This window comes from Equus asinus, chromosome 25, assembly GCF_041296235.1.
Source record: "Equus asinus isolate D_3611 breed Donkey chromosome 25, EquAss-T2T_v2, whole genome shotgun sequence".
NCBI classification, from domain to species: Eukaryota; Metazoa; Chordata; class Mammalia; order Perissodactyla; family Equidae; genus Equus; species Equus asinus.
In genome coordinates this window covers 18,095,685-18,109,929 of record NC_091814.1, presented here as the reverse complement: position 1 = coordinate 18,109,929, position 14,245 = coordinate 18,095,685, and the positions used below count along the sequence as shown (strand labels likewise).

The following is a 14,245-nucleotide window of genomic DNA, read 5'->3' as shown; positions in this document are numbered from 1 at the left end:
GGGGTGACTGGAGGCCTGCTCATGCCCTCAGCACCGCAGCCCGGTCCCCTGCCCTGTGTTCCTCAGGGAAGACATTTTCTAATCTCTCCCAAACAGGATGCAACATGAAACATAACAGTGCTGTGTAAATTGTGAAACGTCTCATGGTTCTGTTTGTTCTGTGACAGTGCAAACATCACAGTTTCTTCATTAAGACAGAAATTTTAGATAATAATGAGCGCCACCTCATGGGGAAACTTGCCAGCACCTTGGCCAGCTGTGCTGCAGGCTCGTTCCCCTCGCTGCGCCTCTGTTCTTGCAGACACTTCTCGAACCCCTGCTGCTGCTTAGTTTACATGCTGACAGGCTTCAGGAGACTCGGGCACTTGGCAGAAGGTGGAGTGGTAGTCACAGTAATTTGCTTCGGGCGCCCCATTCCCCTGCCATTTACCAGGATTCCCCTCTGTCTCAGAAAGGTACTTGAAGGCCTGGTAGTTGACAAGATGACAGTTAGACATATATTAGACCTTTCCTACTTACCATTTTCCCTTTCTTTTTTTTTTAAATCGACATTCTAAAAGTGATACCTACACATGGTGAAAACAAAATTATTTTATTTTATTATTTATATTACTTTAAATAAAATTAATTAATTTATTTTAAAAAACCACCTCTGTTTTCATCCTGTTAAAAACAGCACCTCATGGTTATTACGGTTTGCTTTTCTTTAACTATGAGTGCCATCTTAGCTGAATTTGTATGTGTTTAATTATTCACATCTATCAGCTGCGCCCCCCCATCTCTCTGGCCCTCCTGGAGGCGGCTCCCCACAGGAGCCTCAGTCCCCTCCCTCCCACTGCAGGAGGCTCACCCTCGCTTTCCCCCCACCCCCTGCAGATTACCAGTTGACCAGTGCAGAGCTCTCCTCCTTACCAGCCTTCAGTTCGCCCGGGGGGCTGTCGCTAGGCAATGTCACCGCCTGGCAACAGCCGCAACAGCCCCAGCAGCCACCACAGCCGCAGCCTCCGCAGCCCCAGCCGCAGCCGCAGCCCCAGCCGCCCCAGCAGCCGCAGCAGCCACCTCAGCAGCAGCCCCACCTGGTCCCCGTGTCTCTCAGCAACCTAATGTGAGTTCTTGGGGGATACCGTGTGAGTAAGTGGGAAGGGGAGGGGCCTCTAGAGATCGGATCCCTTCGAAGTTGTCTGTCATTGGTGGATAGTATGTGAGGCACCAAGTGGCAGCTCTGGAGTCCCCTGTACAGACCTGGGAGACCCACCCTGAGCCCCTCTCAGCCAGCCCTGCGTGGGGGTCGGGGTGGGGGGCCCCGGACTGCAGAAGATGACATGGGATAGAAAGAGAACTAATACGACTTATTTCTCTTCTCTTCCCTTCACTTGGCCCTCTCTCTTCTGATCTCTCTGTCTTCATCCACTTGTCTCTCCCCTCCCCCCTCACCCCATCCTCCTCCTTCTCATTCTCTGTCCTCTCTCATTCTCTGTCTTGTGACCTCCCATCACTTTTTGTCACTCACCTCCTCTGTTTCTGTCCCCTGTACCCCACTCCATCCCCATCTTCTGTCTCCAGCCCGGGCAGCCCCCTGCCCCATGTGGGTGCTGCTCTCACGGTCACCACCCACCCCCACATCAGCATCAAGTCGGAACCAGTGTCCCCAAGCCGTGAGCGCAGCCCTGCGCCTCCCCCTCCAGCTGTGTTCCCAGCCACCCGCCCTGAGCCTGGCGATGGTCTCAGCAGCCCGGCTGGGGGCTCCTATGAGACGGGGGACCGGGATGATGGACGGGGGGACTTCGGGCCCACACTGGGCCTGCTGCGCCCAGCCCCAGAGCCTGAGGCTGAGGGCTCAGCTGTGAAGAGGATGCGGCTCGATACCTGGGTACTGTAGCATCACCCCTCCTGTCTGCCGTTGTCTGCTGCACCCAGGGACTGCCCCGAATGCCCCCAGCCTGTCTTATCTCCCACCTAAGAGGCCTTGTGGCCAGCTAGCCCTTCCATCAGCACTTTTGAGGCAGCACCGACACCCTTTACCCTGCCAAAGGCCCATCTCCTACCTTCCCTCCAGCATCAGTCCTTCTGCTCAATGACCTCCTCCCTCAGGGCTGGCCCTGCCACTAGAATCCTTGCCCTACGGGAGAGGGGAGTGGGGGGCACACACCCAATAGCCTGGGCCACCCCCTCACATCCCCTTCTCCATCTCCTCTCTTCACAGACATTAAAGTGACGATTCCCACTCCCCTCCTCTCAGCCTCCCTGATGAAGAGTTGACAATCTCACCGCCCACCCCTCCCTGTCCTGGGCTCCTCCCGCTCGACCCCCACTTCCTTTCTTGTGCTCCGTGTCCTGTTGACGGTTACATTTGTGTATAATTATTATTATTATATTATTATTATTATATTTTTTTTAATTTGGATTCTCGCTTTGGAGAGGGGGATACTCCCCTCTCCTCTTTCTGCACCCCCTGCCATTGTCACTGGCTGGGGGGCTGTTTTTTGCGGGAAGGGAGGGACACTTTGCACGTTGTACACATATGCTGCAGGAGGGGGTGGGGGGCCCAATGGGCCTTTGGGAAAGGACAGGTGCCGAGCCCTGCATGCGGAGCCCTCCCACCCCATCCCCCTGATAGAGAGAAATAACCAAAAAAACTACCAAACAACAAAAACCCCTTACAATAGACTGAAACCCCAAAGTCGGCTTGGCGGGTGGGTTTGTGTTTCAGGGGGAGAGTGAGGCAGAGGTTCTGGAAAGGGTCTCTGCTTCTGGGCTGTTCCTGTGGCCACAGGCACATGGGGCAGAATACCCAAGCCTGGCCCCCAAATGCCCCTGCATACACACAACACACTCTCAGTGATTCTCATGTAAGCTGCACCCCAAGGTGTCGGGGTGCTGGCTGAGCTTTTGGGCTGGGAAGGCTGGCTGGGAGTCTGAGACTGGGGGTAGGGGTTTGAGGTGGGGGCCTCTCTGAAGCACGTTTGGAGAGAAAGACAGCCATGAGGAGAGGGCTGAGCAGGGGCAAAGGACTGGGGAAAGGGGTGAACTGGGACCCCTCCCTCCCCCAGCATTTTCTCTAAGATATACAGTGCAATATCTCCCCTTCCCTCAGTTGACACCAGCCGTGTAAAGCTGGCCACAAAGTGCAGGGAGAACCTGGGAGAGGAACTCCAGTGAGGTGGCTCAGCCCCAGACGGCCTTGGGCACCCTGGGTGCCTGAGGATGGGAACCCCTGCATCCAGGGGCAAGTGTGAGTGAGGGGACTTGCTCTTCCTTGCACGTGCACATCCCCAGAGGAGTGGACGCTGGGATGGTGTGTGAGGGTGGGAGAGGGGATGGAGGAGGTCTGCAGAAGGCCTGCCTCCCTTCTCTCCTCCTTGGCCCCTCTCCCCAGCCCTCCTCCCAGCTCCTTCCGCTCCTGACCCCACCTCTCTGCTCTTGGCGCCCTCATTGTCTCGCTACCTCCTGTCCCACCACCCCCAGGCCGCATCCCACCTTCCCTCTTGGCTACTGTAATTGTAAATAGCAACCTTTGGAAAACGTTAGCAGTGTAACAGTCCAGGAAACTGTTTTTTTGTTGTTGTTGTATTGATATGAAATGAGATTCTATTTTTGTCAAAGTATATTGTAATAATAATGACTCAAACGGCCTGTACTGTACAGACGAGATTCTTCTGCTGTTGTTCTTGCTCCCCTCCCCTCCCCGAGTCCGCCCCTCTCTGCTGCCTCCCCAGTAGGGGCGGCCGAAGCATGGGGTCCTGAGACCTTGGGCTGGATCACAGATCAAACTGGAGGGGGAAGGCCCCCAGCCCATGATCTACCACCAACCCCCCGCCCTAAGGGGCCTGGGGTGACATGGGCAGGCAGACTGGGGTCTGCCCCACTCCTTCACAGAAGCCCAGCTCCTCTGCCCAAGGGGTGCAGCGCTCCCTTGAGGTTTCCTCCTGGTGGGAAAGTAGAGTTAGACAAGGCCTGGTTTTGTGGTAGGTGACTGTCTTTGCCCGCCTCCTTGACCCAGCCAATTGCAGTATTTCGACACTTGATGCAGGGAAGGAACCAGAAGCAGAGGGGTGTGTGTGACCGCACATGTACCTGAGTGTGTTCACGAGGGCATCTGGTATTGGTGTGTCTGAGTGTACTTTTGTATTTATGTGTGTGAGAGGTTGCATAGGTGTATCTTTGTGTGTCTCTGAGCCCATCTGGGCGTCTACGTGAATCTTTGTGTGAATTCAGCTCTGAGGGCATGTGTGTGTGTGTGCATGTGCGTGTGTTTACAGAGGGACAGGTGGCTGTTGCAGCCACACAGCCCTGGCTTCCAGCTCCATAGCCCTCCTTCCTGAGCCCTGCTCCCTTCTCCCCTGCTCCTTTGCCTGTCCTCACCCTCAGCTCGGATTTGTTGATACTGCAGTTAGCGGGGATCTGGCTCTTGGCCTCTTTGCTTCTCCCTACAGCCCTGCCTGTCCCAGAGCTCCACACACAATTGTCCAGTCGGTCCTCACACCTTCTCACAAGGTTCCCTTTCCTGGAGTATGCTCTTCCCCCACCCCAGTCCTGCTGTCAGGGTGAACTCAAGTTCCTCTTCCTCCCTGAAGCTTGGTCCTCGCCTGGGCAGTGATCCTTCTTTGCTCACAGCTTAACCCCCTGCTGATTGGGCACACAGCATGTCCAGTCTTCCTGAACGTTCCTAGAGGGAGTTTCAAGAATCGATGAGACTTGATCAGGGCCTCAAAAGGAGCCAGGGTGCAGTCTTGTGCATGCATGCATCCCAGAGCCTTGCCCAGTGCCTAGCACAGAGTTGGCACTCAATAAATGCTGAACGGGTGAATGGTTGAATGATAGGTGCTCAATAAACATTGAATGATTGGCCTTCTCTTCTTAGGCTACTCCTGCCATCAGTCTGCCCACCTGTCTAGGCTGGACTTGGCCACCATTAAACACGGGGTGGGGGTGAGGGCCCCTGCAGTTCACGGTGCAATATTCACCAGTTTTGCCCTCTGCCTTGTAGGGGCAAACCTGGCTTTAGATTACCATGTGTGGATGTGTGTCTCTTCTTCTCTATCCCTGGGACAGGCGGTGGTCTGTGAATGAATATGTGACATTTCTGCAATTCAGTATCCCAAGGTTTCTCTGGGGGGTAGGGGCTCCTGGCCGGCCAGATGAATGGGTCCCTGGGAACCCAGACCTCAAGCAGGACTTCGTTTGTTCTTCCTCTCACAAGCCAAATTTGCCTCCACCCACTCCTTCCTCTGAAGAACTGGGCATTTGCCAAAGTAATCACTGGAGTCATCCAACGCCCCTCCCATCCACAGGTTTCCCACAGCTTTCAGGGACAGTGGGCAAGAGGACCCCCCCCACCCCCCCACGAATGGAACACACCATTTCCCCTCCCCGCAGCAGTGCACTCAATGCAGCGAGACTGACCCCTGACCTTTACCCAGCCCTCCCCACCTTGGACAGGAAGGAAGTAATGCACCTTCTCTTGCTGATTATTTATTTGTTTGGAGAGACAGAAATGATGTAAAAGTGTATCTAGAAATATCTATATCTATATATTTTTAACTGACTCTTTGAAATCCCCTGGGGTGGGGGTGGGGGGGTGAATTTAGGCTTTCATGGAGAGGAGGAGACAGGGAGCCTGGGAACTCCTCGTCCCCCCTCTGCCACCTCTCTCCACCCCCTAAGCAGTTGTAGAAGGAATGGGATTTGTATGGGGGGAGGGGGCTGGAATGTTATACGGAGAATCTGGATTCTCTCAGATGTCTTCCCCATTCAGGTCCCAGAGGGAGGGGGGAGAGGTAGGGGGGACAGGCCATGGAGATGCCCCACCCCCAAACCCGACAATCACCCACACTCCTGGGGCTCCTCCTGGGTCCTGGGCAGGGCGAGTCCAAGTGTGTGGCTGTTGATTTGTTTTCAATATTTCTTTTCGTGCTGTATGGTGATGCTTTCTTAGTATTCTACACAATAAGAAAAGACAAAGTCCTCGAGATTCTTATGAGTTTTGTTTGAAAACTCTTTCACTATATTTGTTGTAAAGAGGTTTACTATTAAAAGAAAAAGAATACACGTTTCTGATACTTCGGCTTGGGTTCTGGTTTCTTTGGTGCGGTCGGTCAGCTGAGGGGGAGAAAGAAGGACAGCGTGGCCCTGCCACCGTGTGAGCCCGGAGCTTCCCCTCAGCAGGAAAGAAGGCAGTTAGCCTGCGGTGGGGGGCGTTTCAAGGTGTCTGAGGTGGGGTTTTCAGGTGAGAGTATCTTCCAGGTGCTCTGTCAGAAGCAGAGGCAGCCCCAGACTAAGGAGAATTGTCTGGTTAGAAGCCATAGGAGGGATTCTGGAACACAAGAAAAACAAATCCCACCCAAGGCCAGGTCAGGAACAGGACGGTGTGCGGTGCGGGCAGTAGGATGGTAGAGGCCCTGCAACTACTGAATACTTTGCCGCAGCAGCAGCTCACCCAGGCGCCATGTCAGGCACAGATGGAGTCCACCTCCACGGCCCCCACAGAGTTTGCTCCAGCAGGGGCCTCTGCCCTTCCCCTCCCTTTTGAAGCCATTTGACAGTACCAGGGGGCTTCTCCCTGCTCTCCTCACATCCCAAAGGGCGCCCCCACCCGGTGCCCTTCTGCAGGGGCTGGCGCCTCTTACTCCCGCCTCCCCACACCCTGCACAGCTGTGCTGTGGGGCAGAGGCAGGGGCTGTGGACGGAAGAGCCCAGGGCTTGGCTCACTACTGACAGGATCTGGCCACTTCTCTGTACCAGGCCCGTGCCAGGTGCTGTAGAGGCAAAGATGGAGCGTGAGGGGCCCATATACAGTGGCAGAGACAGGCCTACAGATTCCCAAATCTACCTCCTACGGTTAATGCCTTGGTTGCTGCAAGAACACACGGGAGTCAGGTAAGTCACACAGTGTCTTCGTGCCTTGGGCTCCTCATCTGCAAAATGCAGCGATCCGTACCAGTCCTGCCTCCCTCTCAGGGTCATTGCAGACTTTACCTCCCTTCTCCCTGAGCTGGAGAAGAGACGCAAGATGAGCTGAGCAGGAAGGAGTTAAGAAGATACTATACTCCAGATGAGGCTCCCCTGCTGGCTGCCTGTGGTAGCAGCTTCCAAGATAGCCTCTAATTACGCCAACCTGGTCCTCATGCCCTTGCATAGTCGTCTCCCACATTGACTTATGGTTGGTATACATGACCAGTAAAATACAGAAGTGATGACTTGTGATTTCTGAGGCTAAGTCGTGGCTTGCATCTCTCTCTCTTTCCCATCATTTGCTCTGGGGATGCTAGATGCCATGTCGTGGGACACTTAGGCAGCTCTGTGGGGAAGCCGACATGAGAAAGAACTGAGGCCTCCTGCCAACAGCCATTTGAGTGAGGTCCTCTTCTCCTCTGTCTTTAGAGTTCCCAAGTTTCCCCAGACACTGCTACAGGTGAGAGCCCACTGGTAGGTTGTAAACTGATTCAGGTCAGCCATGCCCATGAGGTGACCAGAACAGCCCTGACCTAACATCCAAATCCTGAGCCAAACCGCTGTCCTTTGTACGTCTCATATCTGCTCCTCAGACTGTTTGGCCTGCCCCTCGTTCTCTATGGGCATCACCCCCTGATGTCCTGGGGAGGCATTACTATTCCCCTCAAGTATTTCCTGTTCTTTTCCCCTTCCTGGACACACAGAAGACTATTTCCCAGTCCCTGTGTAGTCAAGTGAGGTCACTGGACTAATTCTGGCCAATAGTCTGTAACGGGAAGTAATGTGTGTCACTTCCAAAATAAAGCCAGTACATGATTCTCCAAGTGCTCTTTCCCTGCTGTGGGAACTGTGGAAGCACATCAGAGCAGCCCAGGTTGCTGAGCTGCCTTAAGGTGTTGCCCAGCATCACAGTGGACTTCATGTGAATAGAAAAGAAACGTGTGGGGCTGGCCCCGTGGCCAAGTGGTTGAGTTCTCGTGCCCTGCTTTGGCAGCCCAGGGTTTTGCCACTTCGAGTCCTGGGCGCGGACATGGCACTGCTCATCAGGCCATGCTGAGGCAGCATCCCACATGCCACAACTAGAAAGACCCACAACTAAAAATACACAACTATGTACCAGGGGGCTTTGGGAGAAAAAGGAAAAATAAAAACTCTGTAGAAAAGAAATGTGTTGTGTTAAGCCACAGAGATTTTGGTATTGTGTCTGCAATATAACCTATCCTATCCTGAATGGTGGAGTATCCATTCACACTTGGACAATCTTGAAGCCCCATGTACTGCAAACCGCCTGTGGTGAGGTACAAAGATCTCTGGACTTGACATCACCCAGAACTGATTCAACTCCTAGTTCTGCCACTTACCAGCTGTGTGGCCTTGGGTAGTCACAATCTCCCCGAGCCACCGGTTCATTGACTGTAGCAGCTAATAGCTCCCTGTTTTCTCTAACCCCTGCCTTTCCCTTCTCCAGTCCATCCTCCTATCTTTGGCGCAGCTCTGGTCATCTGTATACCTCAGGGTTCTCCGCTGCCCACCATATAAAGTCCAAACTCCTCGGCCTGGCTCCTGGGGCCTTCAAAGAACCAACACAACACTTCTTTTCCAGATGTAGTCCATGCATCCCTGCTGCACATCCCTGGGACTCGAGGCTAGCCGGGCAGCCCACTCCATTCCTTTACAGATCCTTTGTATCTTTGCTTATGCCATCCTTCTGTCTGAAATGCAGCAAACACGTATTAAGCACTGACTGTGTGTGAAACCCTTTGTCAGGCACTAAGGATATGGAGAGGAGAGAGACAGCTCTCAGCAACTCTCACTCTACTGGGGACAAGAGCCAAGGGAACCAACAGTCAAGTTGTAACACTTGAGTCAGCAGTCTGTGTTAAAACATAGGAAGGATATGAGTGGGCTGTGGGATCAGAAACAAGGCACAGCCAAATCCAAGCTGGGGGAGATCAGGGGAGGCTTCTTCGAGGAAGCGTTTGAGCTGGATTGAAGACGTGTATGAGTTACCTGGACAAATGACAGCAGGGAAGGCATTCCTGATAGCAGGAACAGCATACAAGGTGTGAAGAAAGAATGGTGCATTCAGGAAATCTAATACCGTGGTGCAAGTCAAAGGAAAAGCAGATAAAGCTGAAGAGGGAGGCAGAAGCCTCATTGGGAAGGGCCTTGATTGCCATAATTTGGACTTTATTCTGCAGAAGATATTTGGTCATCAAAGGATTTTAAGTAGAGGAGGGACTTGATCAGATTTGCATTTCAGAAAGCCCCCGCCAGTTCAAGCTCCCTGACAGCAGTGCTGAGAACCAGTTGGAAGGAATGCAAAATTGAGGCTCAGTCAGGGTCCTTTACAAGTGAGAGGATGAATTTAGTAGATATTTAAAAGGAAGAATAACAGGACTTAGAAATTGCCTGGTGAGGGGAGAGGGGGAAAGAAAGGGAGGAGAGTCAATGACTCCCAAATTTGTGCTTGGACTACTGACTGGATGTGGTTCCAGACAGGGCCACCAGGTATGTCCGGAGGAGAGAAGTTTGATTTCAGACGAACTGAGTTGGAGGTGTACATGGAAGCCACTGTACGGTACTGAAAGATGGTCATCCTGTTCAGGCCAGCAGAGAGAAAGGTAGGGAGAAGGTTTCTCTGAAGAGGAAAGCCATTCACAGTGTCGGTCACCATGAAGAAGTCCTCAGGAAGTGGGAACTCCAAGGACACGGAGGAAGGCTGAAGGGCCAGGCAATAAGAGCCTCGAATAGAGGGCCCCCAGCTACATATGGGTAGTGGTGTGTAGGTTAGATGAACCAGAAATGTATTTCCTATCTGTGATCTCCTAACTTTACTAAAGCCTTGCCTGACTCACTAGTCTGGTGCTAACCTTGAACAAGGGAAAGCTCACTGGTGCATTATCTGGGGCATCAAAGGTGGGGAAGGGTGCTTTGTTTCGCATGGGTAATAGCAGCGTTGGGCATGGTGGTCAGGGGTATGGGTGCCTTAAGAAGTTCTGGTTCTAAAGGCCAGACACCCAGTGCAACCCTAGAGGTCGTTGGTTTTCTTTCGATAAGGGAAGATGACACTTCTTTACTAAGTACCTGGAGGATATTTAGGAGGAACTACCTGGTAGGCAGCTGGATGGATGAAGCTGGGGCTCAGGACGAGACCTAGGCCAGAGAAGATGAGAGTAGACTTGTGAAACATCAGCCTAGACAGTACCTTAACCTCTCCATGTCTTAGTCACTTAATATGTAAAATGGGTTTCTATGAGATTTAAATAAATAATACATATAAATCACTTAAAACCATTCCTGACCCATAATAAGTGCTCCATAAGTGTTAGTTATTATTTTTATTACTGCTACTTGTCAAAGACATGAAAACAGATGAGCTGACTTGGGTAAGAAGAGGTCTATGGGCAAAAAGCTGCTCTACACCCCTGTTTCTGTCTTTGCAACCTTTCCTATCATTCAAGGTTCCACTCCTTCAACTTTCTCCCCAAAAAACTTTTCCTGACTTCCCATTCTACCCAGCTGGCTATGTTACTCTTCTCAGATGAGATGTGTTAGGAATCTGTCCCTTCTTTATAGCACCTACCTCATTCTACCTGAAAATGTAGATACTAGTTTCTATTTTCTCTCTACAACTGGACTGAAAGCTCCTTTAAAAAAATGCACTGCCTTATCCATTTTTTTGTGTCTGGCTCAGTGCCTGGCACACAGTATGTGTTCAGTCAGACTAAAATGAGATCATGCATGTGAAAGTACACTTGTAAGCTGTGGAGTGCTACAAACCCCAAGGATTTTTTTTTTTTCTTCAAGGGTGTGATGACTTTCTGCAGCTTCTCTTCTACTTTCCAGCTCCAGGACCAGCTCCTGAAGGAGCGCCAGATCCAATGAGGCTGAGGAGTGTGGGCTCCAGTTTCCTAGGCTTAGCTATCAGTCCACTGAAGAATGAGCACCCACTGGGCTCCTACCCCCAAAGAGATGGCTCTTGGCAGGCAGGAAGCAAAGGGTGGTATCTGATCGTTCCAGCCAAGAAGCAGGCCAGGCCAGTTCCCTGTAACTCATGTTCTTCTGACTCACCGCTCAGTCCCATGGGCTGAGTAACTTTTCCAGCCTTGTGATTGTGGAAACTTGTTTCAGGAACAGCTAGCGGATGTGAAAGGGACATAAGGCGACCCCACCCCAGGCTCCCAAGTGGCTGCTAGTGGAGCCCATATAGGCTGCTTGTTTCTGTTCGCAGCCTTAAATCACTGTGTCACTGCCCGGCCAAGAGGCACGAGCAGCCCTCTGCCCTATTCCACAGTTAGTAAACCCAAGGCCCAAAAGTAAAAGGCAGCTCTCGGGTTCTCTCCACAGCGCCTCCCGCAGTCCCCAGTTAGGACTAGCTCAGATCAGCCTGGGGGCCTAGGATTTATTGCTTCCAGTTGGCTTGATTTGCATTTGCCACCCTTTGCTTTGTACTCCTGTCCACGTGTTTACAGCTCTCAAGCCTCGCTCGGGCAGTTTGGTTTCTCTTAAAGTGCGGTCCCCGCCTTCGCAGCGTGGCGGCCCAGAGTCACTCCTCTTTACTGCACATCAGCCGCCACGTGCCCAATAAAAGCTGGTGACGACGCCGCGGGTCCAAAGGAGGAAGGGAAGGGCCCCGCCTGCTGGGTGTCACGCGCCCGCCAGGCCCCCGCCCCCACGTGACCTCGGCGCTCGTCCTCGCCCCGTCACTACCCTGGGCTGGGAGCGGAGGCTGGCGCCGGCGCCGTGACGCCCAATCCCTGCGCTGCCAGCCAGGGCCGGGCAGGGGCGACGGAGCGGTTCGGGGTTCGGGAAGAGGAAAATCTCCATCTAAGGCGAAGTGGAGGGAGAGAGGTGGAAGGCAACAAAGGCACTTGTTTAATCCGCCCCTCTAAACTGTAAGCTTCCATGGAGGCAAAGATCACCGTTCCAGAGCGCCTGGGGAGTGTCTGGCACCCAGTAGGCGCTCACTGAGTTGATTGGCCACCACCCCTCGGATACTGCCGGAAGCAGCAATGACCCCACCGCCCTTTAGACCGGCCCCTTCACACCCCCATTCACCCTCCCCGCTGTGACACAGCAAATGAGGCAATCGCTCAGCAGCAGGTGAGCCAACAGACCCCAGTCAACTGCCCGCGCCCAGAGAAATTCCTCACTAGGGTTCGTTCACACGGGCGTGGGTGCAGACAAAGACCGAAATCCGCCTCCAGCGCCCCCACCGTTGGGCGGGAAGTGGATCTTGAGGCTCACCCCATTGGTTCTTCCAATGACGGCTGGAGTCGTCAGCCAACCGCAGCCTGGGCAAGACGCATGCGTACACAAAAGATTCAGCCCCTGTATGGGGGAAAAAAGCCCAGCGGAGAGGACCAATTTTGGCTGGGTCTCGCCGGGCCCTCTAGGAGGAGGTGCGCATGCGTGAATCTCAGCTCCTCTCCGTCCCTCTCCAACCTGAGGGAGAGACAGCGCCCTCTGGCCTCATGGCGCTTTTCCCAGACCTACAGCCTCTGTAGATACTACGTCGGACCTGGCACTGCCTCGAGGAGCCGGAAGAAAGCAAGAATCTCTGTCCCAGCCCTCGGGGACGACACGAGCGTCCCCCAGCACAACCAGAGAGCCGTTGGCCTGGATCTTTGTGCAGAGACCCCTCTGGGAGCTGTGGGCCAACAGTAACGAGAATCTTAATTTGAGGACAACGCTTCGCAGTTTACCAAGCATTATATCCATTATCTTAGGAGTTCCTCACAAAACCTCCTCCAAGTAGGTTCAAGTAAAAATCAGAGGCTCAGGAAGGCGAAGGCAGGAGGCCGAGGACGCTGCAAGGGTGGAGCCGGGACTGGAACCCAGGCCGCCCAGCTCCCCACTCAGTGCTCTTCACCGTGGTGAGCTGCCTCCCTGCTCTCCAAGGAGCTTATTATGTCTGGTTGAGGTGATGACACTTAAGATATAGGAAAAGTGAAGGTACACTTTCAGCCCATTCTTTAATAGACAATGAGTGCTGGAGGCATTTAAAGCGGGGAAGATCACCTTGTGCTCTTGTGATTTGAAAAGGCTACATGAAGAAGATGACTTCAAAGTACATACTTGGCGTGGATAAATCTTAGGAACATAATATTGAATGAAAAAAGAAGTCCCGGAACACTACAAACATTTGAAACGATTTTTGTAAATTTCAAAAAAACAAGCAAAATTAAACAATACATTGTTTAGGTATATATGACAAAACATTTTAAAAAGCAGAGAAATGATAAACACAAAATTCATTAGTAGTAACCTTGAAGAGAGATTGGGGATGGGATGGGGAAGAACAGGCGGATGCTATTGGTAATGTTTTAGTTAATGGGTTAAATGGTAGATTTATGGGTATTTCATTATAAATATATGTGTGTGTGTATATATATACATATAAAACAGGGGCCAGCCCCGTGGCCCAGTGGTTAAGTTCGCACGCTTTGCTTCTGTGGCCCAGGGTTTCGCAGGTTTGGATCCTGGGCATGGACATGGCAATGCTCATCAGGCCACGCTGAGGTGGCGTCCCACATAGCACAACCAGAGGCACTCACAACTGCAAAATACAACTATGTACTGGGGGGCTTTGGGGAGAATAATTTTAAAAAAAGAAGAAGATTGGCAACAGTTGTTAGGTGCCGATCTTTAAAAAAAATAAACACATATAACAATTATTCTTTTGTGTGCATAAAATATAATTTAAAAAATAATAATGGAATCACTTCCCCCTCCAAAAATATATTACATAGTTGGAGAGAAGGGAGAAAGCCTTACTTATATTACACTTAATTTCCAGAGCATTTCTACACATTTTATCAGTCGATCCTCAGAACAACCCTTCAAGATATTATCTCCATGTTAGCAACTGAAAGTTATTTAAGGCAGTGAGTGAAGACAGGAAAGGTGGGAGTGCAGAAGGCCAGTGGGGAGCCCTGTGCAGCTGACTCTCCAGTGTGCCAAGCACTGTGCCTGGGACAGAGAACATGATCAGTGAACATTTGTTGAGTGGGTGCCTGAACTGTCTAATTACTTGGGCGTCTAGCAGTGAAACGAACTGTCCTGGAAGTAGTTGAATACCGTACACAGCAGCCGGCTGACCATTGTCAGGATCAGGCATACTACAGAAGGGATTCTCTCTCTGGGTGAAGGCTGAATAGATAACCTCTAAGGTTCTTTTCTTTTCTTTGAGGAAGATTAGCCCTGAGCTAACTGCTGCCAATCCTCCTCTTTTTGCTGAGGAAGGCTGGCCCTGAGCTAATATCCATGCCCATCTTCCTCTACTTTATAC

At 52.0% G+C, this 14,245-nt stretch overlaps 1 protein-coding gene and 1 long non-coding RNA gene across 8 annotated transcripts in view; one reads left to right on the top strand and one right to left on the bottom strand.

Moving 5' to 3' along the window:
• The window catches only part of MEF2D (myocyte enhancer factor 2D), a 33,153-nt gene extending 27,094 nt beyond the window's left edge, over window positions 1–6,059 (top strand). For all 6 annotated transcript variants that reach the window (XM_044757662.2, XM_044757664.2, XM_044757663.2 and 3 more), the window contains 3 exons: window positions 877–1,105; window positions 1,564–1,870; window positions 2,204–6,059. In XM_044757662.2, coding sequence (XP_044613597.1) covers window positions 877–1,105; window positions 1,564–1,870; window positions 2,204–2,215 — 548 coding nt within the window. In that variant the 3' untranslated portion in view covers window positions 2,216–6,059. The remainder of the gene's footprint in view (window positions 1–876; window positions 1,106–1,563; window positions 1,871–2,203) is intronic.
• On the bottom strand, window positions 5,535–13,743 carry LOC123280550 (uncharacterized). Of its 2 annotated transcripts, XR_011497999.1 has the most exons (3): window positions 12,202–13,740; window positions 6,830–6,991; window positions 5,535–6,313 (listed from the first exon to the last, which is right to left on the bottom strand). It is a non-coding gene; the product is annotated as an uncharacterized lncRNA (long non-coding RNA). The 2 variants fall into 2 exon arrangements; XR_011497998.1 differs by having other exon boundaries at window positions 5,535–6,991; window positions 12,202–13,743.
• Window positions 13,744–14,245: the final 502 nt, after the last annotated feature.